Source organism: Coregonus clupeaformis, chromosome 15, assembly GCF_020615455.1.
Source record: "Coregonus clupeaformis isolate EN_2021a chromosome 15, ASM2061545v1, whole genome shotgun sequence".
NCBI lineage: Eukaryota > Metazoa > Chordata > Actinopteri > Salmoniformes > Salmonidae > Coregonus > Coregonus clupeaformis.
The window spans coordinates 64,771,588-64,787,804 of record NC_059206.1 but is presented as its reverse complement, the minus strand read 5'-3'; the positions used below and the strand labels follow the sequence as shown (position 1 = coordinate 64,787,804).

Here is a 16,217-nt window from a genome sequence, read left to right as displayed (position 1 = left end):
AAAGCTGTCTGGGGAGAAGGCTGTGGATTGTGAATAAAGCTGTCTGGGAGAAGGCTGTGGATTGTGAATAAAGCTGTCTGGGAGAAGGCTATGGATTTTGAATAAAGCTGTCTGGGAGAAGGCTGTGGATTGTGAATAAAGCTGTCTGGGAGAAGGCTGTGGATTGTGAATAAAACTGTCTGGGAGAAGGCTGTGGATTGTGAATAAAGCTGTCTGGGAGAAAGCTGTGGATTGTGAATAAAGCTGTCTGGGAGAAGGCTGTTTTGTGAATAAAGCTGTCTGGGAGAAGGCTGTTTTGTGAATAAAACTGTCTGGGAGAAGGCTGTTTTGTGAATAAAGCTGTCTGGGAGAAGGCTGTTTTGTGAATAAAACTGTCTGGGAGAAGGCTGTTTTGTGAATAAAGCTGTCTGGGAGAAGGCTGTGGATTGTGAATAAAGCTGTCTGGGAGAAGGCTGTTTTGTGAATAAAGCTGTCTGGGAGAAGGCTGTGGATTGTGAATAAAACTGTCTGGGAGAAGGCTGTGGATTGTGAATAAAGCTGTCTGGGAGAAGGCTGTGGATTGTGAATAAAACTGTCTGGGAGAAGGCTGTGGATTGTGAATAAAGCTGACTGGGAGAAGGCTGTGGATTGTGAATAAAGCTGTCTGGGAGAAGGCTGTTTTGTGAATAAAGCTGTCTGGGAGAAGGCTGTTTTGTGAATAAAACTGTCTGGGAGAAGGCTGTTTTGTGAATAAAGCTGTCTGGGAGAAGGCTGTGGATTGTGAATAAAGCTGTCTGGGAGAAGGCTGTTTTGTGAATAAAGCTGTCTGGGGAGAAGGCTGTGGATTGTGAATAAAGCTGTCTGGGAGAAGGCTGTTTTATGAATAATGCTGTCTGGGAGAGGGCTGTTTGTGAATAAAGCTGTCTGTGAGAAGGCTGTTTTGTGAATAAAGCTGTCTGGGAGAAGGCTGTGGATTGTGAATAAAGCTGTCTGGGAGAAGGCTGTTTTGTGAATAAAGCTGTCTGGGAGAAGGCTGTGGATTGTGAATAAAGCTGTCTGGGAGAAGGCTGTTTTATGAATAAAGCTGTCTGGGAGAGGGCTGTTTGTGAATAAAGCTGTGTGGGAGAAGGCTGTGGACTGAGAACGAAGCTGTCTGGGAGAAGGATGTGGACTGAGAACGAAGCTGACTGGGAGAAGGCTGTTTTGTGAATAAAGCTGTCTGGGAGAAGGCTGTTTTGTGAATAAAACTGTCTGGGAGAAGGCTGTTTTGTGAATAAAGCTGTCTGGGAGAAGGCTGTGGATTGTGAATAAAGCTGTCTGGGAGAAGGCTGTTTTGTGAATAAAGCTGTCTGGGAGAAGGCTGTGGATTGTGAATAAAACTGTCTGGGAGAAGGCTGTGGATTGTGAATAAAGCTGTCTGGGAGAAGGCTGTGGATTGTGAATAAAACTGTCTGGGAGAAGGCTGTGGATTGTGAATAAAGCTGTCTGGGAGAAGGCTGTGGATTGTGAATAAAGCTGTCTGGGAGAAGGCTGTTTTGTGAATAAAGCTGTCTGGGAGAAGGCTGTTTTGTGAATAAAACTGTCTGGGAGAAGGCTGTTTTGTGAATAAAGCTGTCTGGGAGAAGGCTGTGGATTGTGAATAAAGCTGTCTGGGAGAAGGCTGTTTTGTGAATAAAGCTGTCTGGGAGAAGGCTGTGGATTGTGAATAAAGCTGTCTGGGAGAAGGCTGTTTTATGAATAATGCTGTCTGGGAGAGGGCTGTTTGTGAATAAAGCTGTCTGTGAGAAGGCTGTTTTGTGAATAAAGCTGTCTGGGAGAAGGCTGTGGATTGTGAATAAAGCTGTCTGGGAGAAGGCTGTTTTGTGAATAAAGCTGTCTGGGAGAAGGCTGTGGATTGTGAATAAAGCTGTCTGGGAGAAGGCTGTTTTATGAATAAAGCTGTCTGGGAGAGGGCTGTTTGTGAATAAAGCTGTGTGGGAGAAGGCTGTGGACTGAGAACGAAGCTGTCTGGGAGAAGGATGTGGACTGAGAACGAAGCTGACTGGGAGAAGGCTGTTTTGTGAATAAAGCTGTCTGGGAGAAGGCTGTTTTGTGAATAAAACTGTCTGGGAGAAGGCTGTTTTGTGAATAAAGCTGTCTGTGAAAGGCTGTTTTGTGAATAAAACTGTATGGGAGAAGGCTGTGGATTGTGAATAAAGCTGTCTGGGAGAAGGCTGTTTTGTGAATAAATCTGTCTGTGAAAGGCTGTTTTGTGAATAAAACTGTCTGGGAGAAGGCTGTTTTGTGAATAAAGCTGTCTGGGAGAAGGCTGTGGATTGTGAATAAAGCTGTCTGGGAGAAGGCTGTTTTGTGAATAAAGCTGTCTGGGAGAAGGCTGTGGATTGTGAATAAAGCTGTCTGGGAGAAGGCTGTTTTGTGAATAAAGCTGTCTGGGAGAAGGCTGTGGATTGTGAATAAAGCTGTCTGGGAGAAGGCTGTTTTGTGAATAAAGCTGTCTGTGAAAGGCTGTTTTGTGAATAAAACTGTCTGGGAGAAGGCTGTTTTGTGAATAAAGCTGTCTGGGAGAAGGCTGTGGATTGTGAATAAAGCTGTCTGGGAGAAGGCTGTTTTGTGAATAAAGCTGTCTGGGAGAAGGCTGTGGATTGTGAATAAAGCTGTCTGGGAGAAGGCTGTTTTGTGAATAAAGCTGTCTGGGAGAAGGCTGTGGATTGTGAATAAAGCTGTCTGGGAGAAGGCTGTTTTGTGAATAAAGCTGTCTGGGAGAAGGCTGTTTTGTGAATAAAGCTGTCTGGGAGAAGGCTGTTTTGTGAATAAAGCTGTCTGGGAGAAGGCTGTGGATTGTGAATAAAGCTGTCTGGGAGAAGGCTGTTTTGTGAATAAAGCTGTCTGGGAGAAGGCTGTTTTGTGAATAAAGCTGTCTGGGGAGAAGGCTGTGGATTGTGAATAAAGCTGTCTGGGAGAAGGCTGTGGATTGTGAATAAAGCTGTATGGGAGAAGGCTGTGGATTGTGAATAAAGCTGTATGGGAGAAGGCTGTTTTGTGAATAAAGCTGTCTGGGAGAAGGCTGTTTTGTGAATAAAGCTGTCTGGGAGAAGGCTGTTTTGTGAATAAAGCTGTCTGGGAGAAGGCTGTGGATTGTGAATAAAGCTGTCTGGGAGAAGGCTGTGGATTGTGAATAAAGCTGTCTGGGAGAAGGCTGTGGATTGTGAATAAAGCTGTCTGGGAGAAGGCTATGGATTTTGAATAAAGCTGTCTGGGAGAAGGCTGTGGATTGTGAATAAAGCTGTCTGGGAGAAGGCTGTGGATTGTGAATAAAACTGTCTGGGAGAAGGCTGTGGATTGTGAATAAAGCTGTCTGGGAGAAAGCTGTGGATTGTGAATAAAGCTGTCTGGGAGAAGGCTGTTTTGTGAATAAAGCTGTCTGGGAGAAGGCTGTTTTGTGAATAAAACTGTCTGGGAGAAGGCTGTTTTGTGAATAAAGCTGTCTGGGAGAAGGCTGTTTTGTGAATAAAACTGTCTGGGAGAAGGCTGTTTTGTGAATAAAGCTGTCTGGGAGAAGGCTGTGGATTGTGAATAAAGCTGTCTGGGAGAAGGCTGTTTTGTGAATAAAGCTGTCTGGGGAGAAGGCTGTGGATTGTGAATAAAACTGTCTGGGAGAAGGCTGTGGATTGTGAATAAAGCTGTCTGGGAGAAGGCTGTGGATTGTGAATAAAACTGTCTGGGAGAAGGCTGTGGATTGTGAATAAAGCTGTCTGGGAGAAGGCTGTGGATTGTGAATAAAGCTGTCTGGGAGAAGGCTGTTTTGTGAATAAAGCTGTCTGGGAGAAGGCTGTTTTGTGAATAAAACTGTCTGGGAGAAGGCTGTTTTGTGAATAAAGCTGTCTGGGAGAAGGCTGTGGATTGTGAATAAAGCTGTCTGGGAGAAGGCTGTTTTGTGAATAAAGCTGTCTGGGAGAAGGCTGTGGATTGTGAATAAAGCTGTCTGGGAGAAGGCTGTTTTATGAATAATGCTGTCTGGGAGAGGGCTGTTTGTGAATAAAGCTGTCTGTGAGAAGGCTGTTTTGTGAATAAAGCTGTCTGGGAGAAGGCTGTGGATTGTGAATAAAGCCGTCTGGGAGAAGGCTGTTTTGTGAATAAAGCTGTCTGGGAGAAGGCTGTGGATTGTGAATAAAGCTGTCTGGGAGAAGGCTGTTTTATGAATAAAGCTGTCTGGGAGAGGGCTGTTTGTGAATAAAGCTGTGTGGGAGAAGGCTGTGGACTGAGAACGAAGCTGTCTGGGAGAAGGATGTGGACTGAGAACGAAGCTGACTGGGAGAAGGCTGTTTTGTGAATAAAGCTGTCTGGGAGAAGGCTGTTTTGTGAATAAAACTGTCTGGGAGAAGGCTGTTTTGTGAATAAAGCTGTCTGTGAAAGGCTGTTTTGTGAATAAAACTGTATGGGAGAAGGCTGTGGATTGTGAATAAAGCTGTCTGGGAGAAGGCTGTTTTGTGAATAAAGCTGTCTGTGAAAGGCTGTTTTGTGAATAAAACTGTCTGGGAGAAGGCTGTTTTGTGAATAAAGCTGTCTGGGAGAAGGCTGTGGATTGTGAATAAAGCTGTCTGGGAGAAGGCTGTTTTGTGAATAAAGCTGTCTGGGAGAAGGCTGTGGATTGTGAATAAAGCTGTCTGGGAGAAGGCTGTTTTGTGAATAAAGCTGTCTGGGAGAAGGCTGTGGATTGTGAATAAAGCTGTCTGGGAGAAGGCTGTTTTGTGAATAAAGCTGTCTGTGAAAGGCTGTTTTGTGAATAAAACTGTCTGGGAGAAGGCTGTTTTGTGAATAAAGCTGTCTGGGAGAAGGCTGTGGATTGTGAATAAAGCTGTCTGGGAGAAGGCTGTTTTGTGAATAAAGCTGTCTGGGAGAAGGCTGTGGATTGTGAATAAAGCTGTCTGGGAGAAGGCTGTTTTGTGAATAAAGCTGTCTGGGAGAAGGCTGTGGATTGTGAATAAAGCTGTCTGGGAGAAGGCTGTTTTGTGAATAAAGCTGTCTGGGAGAAGGCTGTTTTGTAAATAAAGCTGTCTGGGAGAAGGCTGTTTTGTGAATAAAGCTGTCTGGGAGAAGGCTGTGGATTGTGAATGAAGCTGTCTGGGAGAAGGCTGTGGATTGTGAATAAAGCTGTGTGGGAGAAGGCTGTGGATTGTGAATAAAGCTGTAGAAAAGGAGAGTATGTGATGGAGTAATGGTGTGTGGTGTCTGGGTCGTACCATCCATCCAGCGGGGCAGGAGCACTCCCCCGTGACGTGATGGCACGTTCCACCGTTCTGACACGGGCAACGCAGCTCACACTGGGCGCCATGACTACCAGAGGGACACCGCTCACCACAGCTGAAGTGACACAGGAAGAGACCAGTGGAGACATCACGAGACACATCTAAACTGTTTAATGTAATGTCTTGAAGCACACACATGTCGCCTGGTGTCAGATCTAAACTGTTTACTTTATTGTCTTGAAGCACCCACACATGACTGGTAGTGTGTATATATATATATATATATACAGTTGAAGTCGGAAGTTTACATACACCTTAGCCAAATACATTTAAACTCAGTTTTTCACAATTCCTGACATTTAATCCTAGTAAAAGTTCCCTGTCTTAGGTCAGTTAGGATCACCACTTTATATTAAGAATGTGAAATGTCAGAATAATAGTATAGAGAATGATTTATTTCAGCTTTTATTTCTTTCATCACATTCCCAGTGGGTCAGAAGTTTACATACACTCAATTAGCATTTGGTAGCATTGCCTTTAAATTGTTTAACTTGGGTCAAATGTTTTGGGTAGCCTTCCACAAGCTTCCCACAATAAGTTGGATGAATGTCGTCCCATTCCTCCTGACAGAGCTGGTGTAACTGAGTCAGGTTTGTAGGCCTCCTTGCTCGCACACGCTTTTTCAGTTCTGCAAGCACATTTTCTATAAGATTGAGGTCAGGGCTTTGTGATGGCCACTCCAATACCTTGACTTGGTTGTCCTTAAGCCATTTTGCCACAACTTTGGAAGTATGCCCTTTTTCCTCAAAACATATCGATGGTCATTATGGCCAAACAATTCTATTTTTGTTTCATTAGACCAGAGGACATTTCTCCAAAAAGTAAGATCTTTGTCCCCATGTGCAGTTGCAAACTGTAGTCTGGCTTTTTTATGGCGGTTTTGGAGCAGTGGCTTCTTCCTTGCTGAGCGGCCTTTCAGGTTATGTCGATATAGGACTCGTTTTACTGTGGATATAGATACTTTTGTACCTGTTTCCTCCAGCATCTTCACAAGGTCCTTTGCTGTTGTTCTGGGATTGATTTGCACTTTTCGCAACAAAGTACGTTCATCTCTAGGAGACAGAACGCGTCTCCTTCCTGAGCGGTATGACGGCTGCGTGGTCCCATGGTGTTTATACTTGCGTACTATTGTTTGTACAGATGAACGTGGTACCTTCAGGCGTTTGGAAATTGCTCCCAAGGATGGACCAGACTTGTGGAGGTCTACAAACATTTTTCTGAGGTCTTGGCTGATTTCTTTTGATTTTCCCATGATGTCAAGCAAAGAGGCACTGAGTTTGAAGGTAGGCCTTGAAATACATCCACAGATACACCTCCAATTGACTCAAATTATGTCAATTAGCCTATCAGAAGCTTCTAAAGCCGTGACATCTTTTATGGAATTTTCCAAGCTGTTTAAAGGCACAGTCAACTTAGTGTATGTAAACTTCTGACACACTGGAATTGTGTTACAGTGAATTATAAGTGGAATCATCTGTCTGTAAACAATTGTTGGAAAAATTACTTGTGTCATGCACAAAGTAGATGTCCTAACCGACTTGCCAATACTATAGTTTGTTAAGAAGAAATTTGTGGAGTGGTTGAAAAACAAGTTTTAATGACTCCAACCTAAGTGTATGTAAACTTCAGACTTCAACTGTATATATATATATATATACTTGATATATATGTGTATAGTTGTTACATATATATGTGTAGTAGTTATATATATGTATAGTTGTTAAATATACAGTACCAGTCAAAAGTTTGGACACACCTACTCATTCTAGTGTTTTTCTTTATTTTTACTATTTTTTACATTGTAGAATAATAGTGAAGACATCAAAACTATGAAATAACACATATGGAATCATGTAGTAACCAAAAAAGTGTTAAACAAATCAAAATATATTTGAGATTCTTCAAATAGCCACCCTTTGCTTTGATGACAGCTTTGCACACACTTGACATTCTCTCAACCAGCTTCACCTGGAATGCTTTTACAGTTTAAATTTTTAGTCATTTAGCAGACGTTCTTATCCAGAGCGACTTACAGTTAGTGAGTGCATATATTTTTCACACTGGCCCCCCGTGGGAATCGAACCCACAACCCTAGCTTTGCAAACACCATGCTCTACCAACTGAGCTACACGGGACCCGACAGTCTTGAAGGAGTTCCCACATATGCTGAGCACTTGTTGGCTGCTTTTCCTTCACTCTGCCTTCCGACTCATCCCAAACCATCTCAATTGGGTTGAGGTTGGGGGATTATGGAGGCCAGGTCTTCTGATGCAGCACTCCATCACTCTCCTTCTTGGTAAAACAGCCCTTACACAGCTTGGAGGTTTGTTGGGTCATTGTCCTGTTGAAAAACAAATGATAGTCCCACTAAGCCCAAACCAGATGGGATGGCATGTCGCTGCAGAATGCTGTGGTAGCCATGCTGGTTAAGTGTGCCTTGAATTCTAAATAAATCACAGATAGTGTCACCAGCAAAGCACTCCCACACCATAACACCACCTCCTCCATGCTTTACGGTGGGAACTACACACGCGGAGATCATCCGTTCACTAACACCGCGTCTCACAAAGACACGGCGGTTTGAACCAAAAATCTCCAATTTGGAATCCAGACCAAAGGACACATTTCCACCGGTCTAATGTACACTGCTCGTGTTTCTTGGCCCAAGCAGGTCTCTTTTTGTTATTGGTGTCCTTTAGTAGTGGTTTCTTTGCAGCAATTCGACCATGAAGGCCTGATTCACACAGTCCACTCTGCACAGTTGATATTGAGATGTGTCTGTTACTTGAACTTGTTTAAGCATTTACTTGGGCTGCAATTTCTGAAGCTGGTAACTCTAATGAACTTATCCTCTGCAGCAGAGGTAACTCTGGGTCTTCCATTCCTGTGGCGGTCCTCATGAGAGCCAGTTTCATAACAGTGCTTGATGGTTTCTGCGACTGCACTTTAAGAAACTTTCAAAGTTCTTGAAATTTTCCGTATTGACTGACCTTCATGTCTTTAAGTAATGATGGACTGTTGTTTCTCTTTGCTTGCCATAAAATGGATTTGGTCTTTTACCAAATAGGGCTATCTTCTCTATACCCCCCTACCTTGTCACAACACAACTGATTGGCTCAAACGCATTAAGAAGGAAAGCAATCCCACAAATTAACTTTTAAGAAGGCACACCTGTTAATTGAAATGCATTCCAGGTGACTATCTCATGAAGCTGGTTGAGAAAATGCCAAGAGTGTGCAAAGCTGTCATCAAGGCAAAGGGTGGCTATTTGAAGAATCTCAAATATAAAATATATTTTGATTTGTTTAACACTATTTTGGTTACTACATGATTACATATGTTATTTCATAGTTTTGATGTCTTCACTACAATGTAAAAAATTGTAAAAAATAAAGAAAAACCCTTAAATGAGTAGGTGTGTCCAAACTTTTCACTGGTAGTGTATGTATAGTTGGTATATATACAGTGGGGAGAACAAGTATTTGATACACTGCCGATTTTGCAGGTTTTCCTACTTACAAAGCATGTAGAGGTCTGTAAAAAAAATTCCTGAAAATCACATTGTATGATTTTTAAGTAATTAATTTGCATTTTATTGCATGACATAAGTATTTGATCACCTACCAACCAGTAAGAATTCATGCTCTCACAGACCTGTTAGTTTTTCTTTAAGAAGCCCTCCTGTTCTCCACTCATTACCTGTATTAACTGCACCTGTTTGAACTCGTTACCTGTATAAAAGACACCTGTCCACACACTCAATCAAACAGACTCCAACCTCTCCACAATGGCCAAGACCAGAGAGCTGTGTAAGGACATCAGGGATACAATTGTAGACCTGCACAAGGCTGGGATGGGCTACAGGACAATAGGCAAGTAGCTTGGTGAGAAGGCAACAACTGTTGGCGTAATTATTAGAAAATGGAAGAAGTTCAAGATGACGGCCAATCACCCTCGGTCTGGGGCTCCATGCAAGATCTCACGTCGTGGGGCATCAATGATCATGAGGAAGGTGAGGGATCAGCCCAGAACTACACGGCAGGACCTGGTCAATGACCTGAAGAGAGCTGGGACCACAGTCTCAAAGAAAACCATTAGTAACACACTACGCCATCATGGATTAAAATCCTGCAGCGCACGCAAGGTCCCCCTGCTCAAGCCAGCGCATGTCCAGGCCCGTCTGAAGTTTGCCAATGACCATCTGGATGATCCAGAGGAGGAATGGGAGAAGGTCATGTGGTCTGATGAGACAAAAATAGAGTTTTTTGGTCTAAACTCCGCTCACCGTGTTTGGAGGAAGAAGAAGGATGAGTACAACCCCAAGAACACCATCCCAACCGTGAAGCATGGAGGTGGAAACATCATTCTTTGGGGATGCTTTTCTGCAAAGGGGACAGGACGACTACACCGTATTGAGGGGAGGATGGATGGGGCCATGAATCGCGAGATCTTGGCCAACAACCTCCTTCCCTCAGTAAGAGCATTGAAGATGGGTCGTGGCTGGGTCTTCCAGCATGACAACGACCCGAAACACACAGCCAGGGCAACTAAGGAGTGGCTCCGTAAGAAGCATCTCAAGGTCCTGGAGTGGCCTAGCCAGTCTCCAGACCTGAACCCAATAGAAAATCTTTGGAGGGAGCTGAAAGTCCGTATTGCCCAGCGACAGCCCCGAAACCTGAAGGATCTGGAGAAGTTCTGTATGGAGGAGTGGGCCAAAATCCCTGCTGCAGTGTGTGCAAACCTGGTCAAGACCTACAGGAAACATATGATCTCTGTAATTGCAAACAAAGGTACCAAATATTAAGTTCTGCTTTTCTGATGTATCAAATCCTTATGTCATGCAATAAAATGCAAATTAATTACTTAAAAATCATACAATGTGATTTTCTGGATTTTTGTTTTAGATTCTGTCTCTCACAGTTGAAGTGTACCTATGATAAAAATTACAGACCTCTACATGCTTTGTAAGTAGGAAAACCTGCAAAATAATTTACATTTTACGTCATTTAGCAGACGCTCTTATCCAGAGCGACTTACAGTTAGTGAATACATATCTTTTTTTTATTTTATACTGGCCCCCCGTGGGAATCGAACCCACAACCCTGGCGTTGCAAACGCCATGCTCTATCAACTGAGCTACATCCCTGCCGGCCATTCCCTCCCCTACCCTGGACGACGCTGGGCCAATTGTGCGCCGCCCATGAGTCTCCCGGTCGCGGCCGGCTGCGACAGAGCACAGCTCCAAACTATGCAATAACTATTTAGGTAAGAAGCAGTCCACTGGTATTCTGTCTATAATGGAGTGGCCAGCACAGTCACCGGATCTCAACCCTATTGAGCTGTTGTGGGAGCAGCTTGACCGTATGGTACGTAAGAATCGGCAGTGTATCAAATACTTGTTCTCCCCACTGTATGTATAGTACTTATGTACACTACCGTTCAAAAGTTTGGGGTCACTTAGAAAAGTCCTTGTTTTCGAAAGAAAAGCAATTTTTTTGTCCATTAAAATAACATCAAATTGATCAGAAATACAGTGTAGACATTGTTAATGTTGTAAATGGCTATTGTAGCTGGAAACGGCTGATTTTTAATGGAATATCTACATATGCGTACAGAGGCCCATTATCAGCAACCATCAGTCCGGTGTTCCAATGGCACGTTGTGTTTGCTAATCCAAGTTTATCATTTTAAAAGGCTAATTGATCATTAGAAAACCCTTTTGCAATTATGTTAGCACAGCTGAAAACTGTTGTGCTGATTAAAGAAGCAATAAAACTGGCCTTCTTGAGACTAGTTGAGTATATGGAGCATCAGCAATTGTGGGTTCGATTACAGGCTCAAAATGGCCAGAAACAAATAACTTTCTTCTGAAACTCGTCAGTCTATTCTTGTTCTGAGAAAGGAAGGCTATTCCATGCGAGAAATTGCCAAGAAACTGAAGATCTCGTACAATGATATGTACTACTCCCTTCACAGAACAGCGCAAACTGGCTCTAACCAGAATAGAAAGAGGAGTGGGAGGCCACGGTGCACAACTGAGCAAGAGGACAAATACATTACAGTGTCTAGTTTGAGAAACAGACGCCTCACAGGTCCTCAACTGGCAGCTTCATTAAATAGTACCCAGAAAACACCAGTCTCAACGTCAACTCTAGGCAGAGTTGCAAAGAAAAAGCCATATCTCAGACTTGCCAATAAAAAGAAAAGATTAAGATGGGCAAAAGAACACAGACACTGGACAGAGGAAGATTGGAATAAAGTGTTATGGACAGACGAATCGAAGTTTGAGGTGTTCGGATCACAAAGAAGAACATTTGTGAGACGCAGACCAAATGAAAAGATGCTGGAGGAGTGCTTGATGCCATCTATCAAGAATGGTGGAGGCATTGTGATGGTCTGGGGGTGCTTTGGTGGTGGTAAAGTGGGAGATTTGTACAGGGTAAAATGGATCTTGAAAAAGGAAGGCTATCACTCCATTTTGCAACGTCATGCCATGATTGGAGCCAATTTCCTCCTACAACAGGACAATGTCCCAAAGCACAGCTCCAAACTATGCAATAACTATTTAGGTAAGAAGCAGTCCACTGGTATTCTGTCTATAATGGAGTGGCCAGCACAGTCACCGGATCTCAACCTTATTGAGATGTTGTGGGAGCAGCTTGACCGTATGGTACGTAAGAAGTGCCCATCAAGCCAATCCAACTTGTGGGAGGTGCTTCAGGAAGCATGGGGTGAAATCTCTTCAGATTACCTCAACAAATTGACAACTAGAATGCCAAAGGTCTGCAAGGCTGTAATTGCTGCAAATGGAGGATTCTTTGACAAAAACAAAGTTTGAAGGACACAATTATTATTTCAATTAAAAATCATTATTTCTAACCTTGTCAATGACTACATTTCCTATTCATTTTGCTATATTTCTTATTCAAACTCATTTCATGTATGTTTTCATGGAAAACAAGGACATTTCTAAGTGACCCCAAACATTTGAACGGTAGTGTATATGTATAGTTGGTATATATATATATATATGTATAGTTTATATATATAAATATGTATAGTTGTTATATATGAATATGTATAGTTGGTATATATATGTATAGTTGTTATATGTATGTATAGTTGTTATATGTATGTATAGTTGTTATAAATATGTATAGTTGTTATATATATATATATACATAGTTGTTATATATATGTATAGTTGTTATACATATGTATAGTTGTTATATATATATATATATATATATATATATATATGTATATATATATATGTATAGTTGTTATATATACAGTGAGGGAAAAAAGTTTTTGATCCCCTGCTGATTTTGCCCACTGACAAAGACATGATCAGTCTATAATTTTAATGGTAGGTTTATTTGAACAGTGAGAGACAGAATAACAACAAAACAATCCAGAAAAACACATGTCAAAAATGTTATAAATTGATTTGCATTTTAATGAGGGAAATAAGTATTTGACCCCTCTGCAAAACCTGACTTAGTACTTGGTGGCAAAACCCTTGTTGGCAATCACAGAGGTCAGACGTTTCTTGTAGTTGGCCACCAGGTTTGCACACATCTCAGGAGGGATTTTGTTCCACTCCTCTTTGCAGATCTTCTCCAAGTCATTAAGGTTTCGAGGCTGACGTTTGGCAACTCGAACCTTCAGCTCCCTCCACACATGTTCTATGGGATTAAGGTCTGGAGACTGGCTAGGCCACTCCATGACCTTAATGTGCTTCTTCTTGAGCCACTCCTTTGTTGCCTTGGCTGTGTGTTTTGGGTCATTGTCATGCTGGAATACCCATCCATGACCCATTTTCAATAACCTGGCTGAGGGAAGGAGGTTCTCACCCAAGAGTTGACGGTACATGGCCCCGTCCATCGTCCCTTTGATGCGGTGAAGTTGTCCTGTCCCCTTAGCAGAAAAACACCCCCAAAGCATAATGTTTCCACCTCCATGTTTGACGGTGGGGATGGTGTTCTTGGGGTCATAGGCAGCATTCCTCCTCCTCCAAACACGGCGAGTTGAGTTGATGCCAAAGAGCTCGATTTTGGTCTCATCTGACCACAACACTTTCACCCAGTTCTCCTCTGAATCATTCAGATGTTCATTGGCAAACTTCAGACGGCCCTGTATATGTGCTTTCTTGAGCAGGGGGACCTTGCGGGCGCTGCAGGATTTCAGTCCTTCACGGCGTAGTGTGTTACCAATTGTTTTCTTGGTGACTATGGTCCCAGCTGCCTTGAGATCATTGACAAGATCCTCCCGTGTAGTTCTGGGCTGATTCCTCACCATTCTCATGATCATTGCAACTCTTACATGGAGCCCCAGGCCGAGGGACAGTTCTTTTGTGTTTCTTCCATTTGCCAATAATCGCACCAACTGTTGTCACCTTCTCACCAAGCTGCTTGGCGATGGTCTTGTAGCCCATTCCAGCCTTGTGTAGGTCTACAATCTTCTCCCTGAAATCCTTGGAGAGCTCTTTGGTCTTGGCCATGGTGGAGAGTTTGGAATCTGATTGATTGATTGCTTCTGTGGACACGTGTCTTTTATACAGGTAGCAAGCTGAGATTAGGAGCACTCCCTTTAAGAGTGTGCTCCTAATCTCAGCTCGTTACCTGTATAAAAGACACCTGGGAGCCAGAAATCTTTCTGATTGAGAGGGGGTCAAATACTTATTTCCCTCATTAAAATGCAAATCAATTTATAACATTTTTGACATGCGTTTTTCTGGATTTTTTTGTTGTTATTCTGTCTCTCACTGTTCAAATAAACCTACCATTAAAATTATAGACTGATCATTTCTTTGTCAGTGGGCAAACGTACAAAATCAGCAGGGGATCAAATACTTTTTTCCCTCACTGTATGTATATAGGGTATATATTTATTGATGTTAAATATATATATAGTTGTTATATCTATGTATAGTTGTTATATATATGTATAGTTGTGAGGACAAACCCCTACACAATAACCAGTAAACAGTAGGTTTAATGGTAGTCATTGGGTCATAGATTGATGAGGTGACTGAAGACACTCACATAGCCCCTGTGTATCCCGGTTCACAGAGGCACTCTCCCTAAATATGATAACTAGTAAACCGTAAGGTGACTGAGGACACTAAAGGGTTAGGTCACCCCTGTATTAAAACAGGCGGCAGACACTCACGTAGCCCCTGTGTATCCCGGTGCACAGAGGCACTCTCCGGTCTCGTGATGGCAGGTGGCACCATTGAGACACTGGCACTCTAGCTGGCATCCCTTCCCATAGAGCCCCGCCTCGCATGTCTCCTCGCAACGCCACCCCTGGTACCCGTCTGTACACACACACGCCCCCGTGATGGGGTTACACTTGGCCCCGTTCTGGCACTGGCACCGGTTAGTGCAGTGGGGGCCCCAGAAGTCAGCCTGACAACCTGGAGAGGAAGAGAGAGAGTTAAACAATTATTAAACATGACAAGCTGGAGAGAGAGAAAGAGAGACAGAGAGAGAGACAGAGAGAGAGAGAGAGACAGAGAGAGAGAGAGAGAGAGACAGAGAGAGAGACAGAGAGAGAGAGAGAGAGAGACAGAGAGAGAGAGAGAGAGAGAGAGAGAGAGAGAGAGAGAGAGAGAGAGAGAGAGAGAGAGAGAGAGAGAGAGAGAGAGAGAGAGAGAGAGAGAGATGTACACAAAACATTCAACATGACATCTCTGCATCCATGCTGACTGGCCAGCTAAGCTTATCTGTAATGTTTCTATGTTTCTAAAGCGACTATGTTATTCTAATGTTCATACAGCACCCTGAAACAGACAGAGAGAACACACACAGACTTCTGCCTGGAGACCACAGATACACAATATGTTAAATTCAAATTCCATCATTCAGGAGCCTATTCGGACCAAGTCAGATTAAATTAGCATCAGCTGAGTTTAATAAATGTGTTTCACTGCCTCTATGTTGATAAATCGTTATCAGAAAATTCCTAGGCCAGAGAAACCCTATCCGCAAACATCAGGGAAATTGCCTTTAAAGGCAAGCGTAGTGTGATGTCATCACATTGGGGTTTGCTTGGGTCCCGGCCTGGTTTCTTCCTCGGTCGTTCTTAATGGATGCACAAACACCACCTGACAGTAACGACCCCAAACGCAGACCTACATTTGAATCCTGCTGGCAAAGGAACCAACTGAAGAAACTGATATCTGCATCCCAAATGGCACCCTATTTTCTGTTTAGTGCACTACTTTTGAGCAGGGCCCTCTGGTCTAAAGTAGTGCACTATAAAGGGAATAGGGTGTTATTTGTGAAGCAACTCAACTGAAGATCAGAGGAGACCCTGGAAGCGGCTGTTGAACCAGACAGAGACAGTCAGAGAGACTTGTAAAGTTGTACAACTTTATTTCCCAGCAAGCGAGTGTCATGAGGGAGTCTACTGCTAGTGTTAAATGTTTCATTGATATTGAGCAGTGTGGTGGACAGAGCAGTGAGGAGACAGGACCATCAATTACTTTGTCTCTCTCTCGCTTCCCCCTCTCTCTCTCTCTCTCTCTCTCTCTCTCTCTCTCTCTCTCTCTCTCTCTCTCTCTCTCTCTCTCTCTCTCTCTCTCTCTCTCTCTCTCATTTGGACCAAGTCAGTCTCTCTCCCTCTCTCTCTTATTTGGACCAAGTCAGTCTCTCTCGCTCTCTCTCTCTCCACCTCTGTAAAAGTCTTTATCATCACACCACTTGTATTATTCAACAGAGAAGGAGAAGAAGAAGACAGAAGAGCTGAACTCAACAGACTAATTACAGGGACCAGGACAGGCAGCATACAGCCTCAAACCGCCTCCAACTTTCTCCATAGAAACTACTATAAAAAAGAGTTACTAAATCCCTAACCTCGTCCTCAGGCTCGTATTGCTGTTTGCATAGAGCCTGGTAACACTGTGCCACAAAGTGGAACTTGAAA

At 43.1% G+C, this 16,217-nt stretch overlaps 1 protein-coding gene across 1 annotated transcript in view; it reads right to left on the bottom strand.

Moving 5' to 3' along the window:
• Window positions 1–16,217, bottom strand: part of LOC121546369 (multiple epidermal growth factor-like domains protein 11) — a 245,795-nt gene that overhangs the window by 76,762 nt on the left and 152,816 nt on the right. Inside the window, exons 7-8 of the mRNA XM_045225292.1 lie at window positions 14,460–14,706; window positions 5,220–5,340 (exon numbers count right to left, since the gene is read on the bottom strand). Coding sequence (XP_045081227.1) covers window positions 5,220–5,340; window positions 14,460–14,706 — 368 coding nt within the window. The remainder of the gene's footprint in view (window positions 1–5,219; window positions 5,341–14,459; window positions 14,707–16,217) is intronic.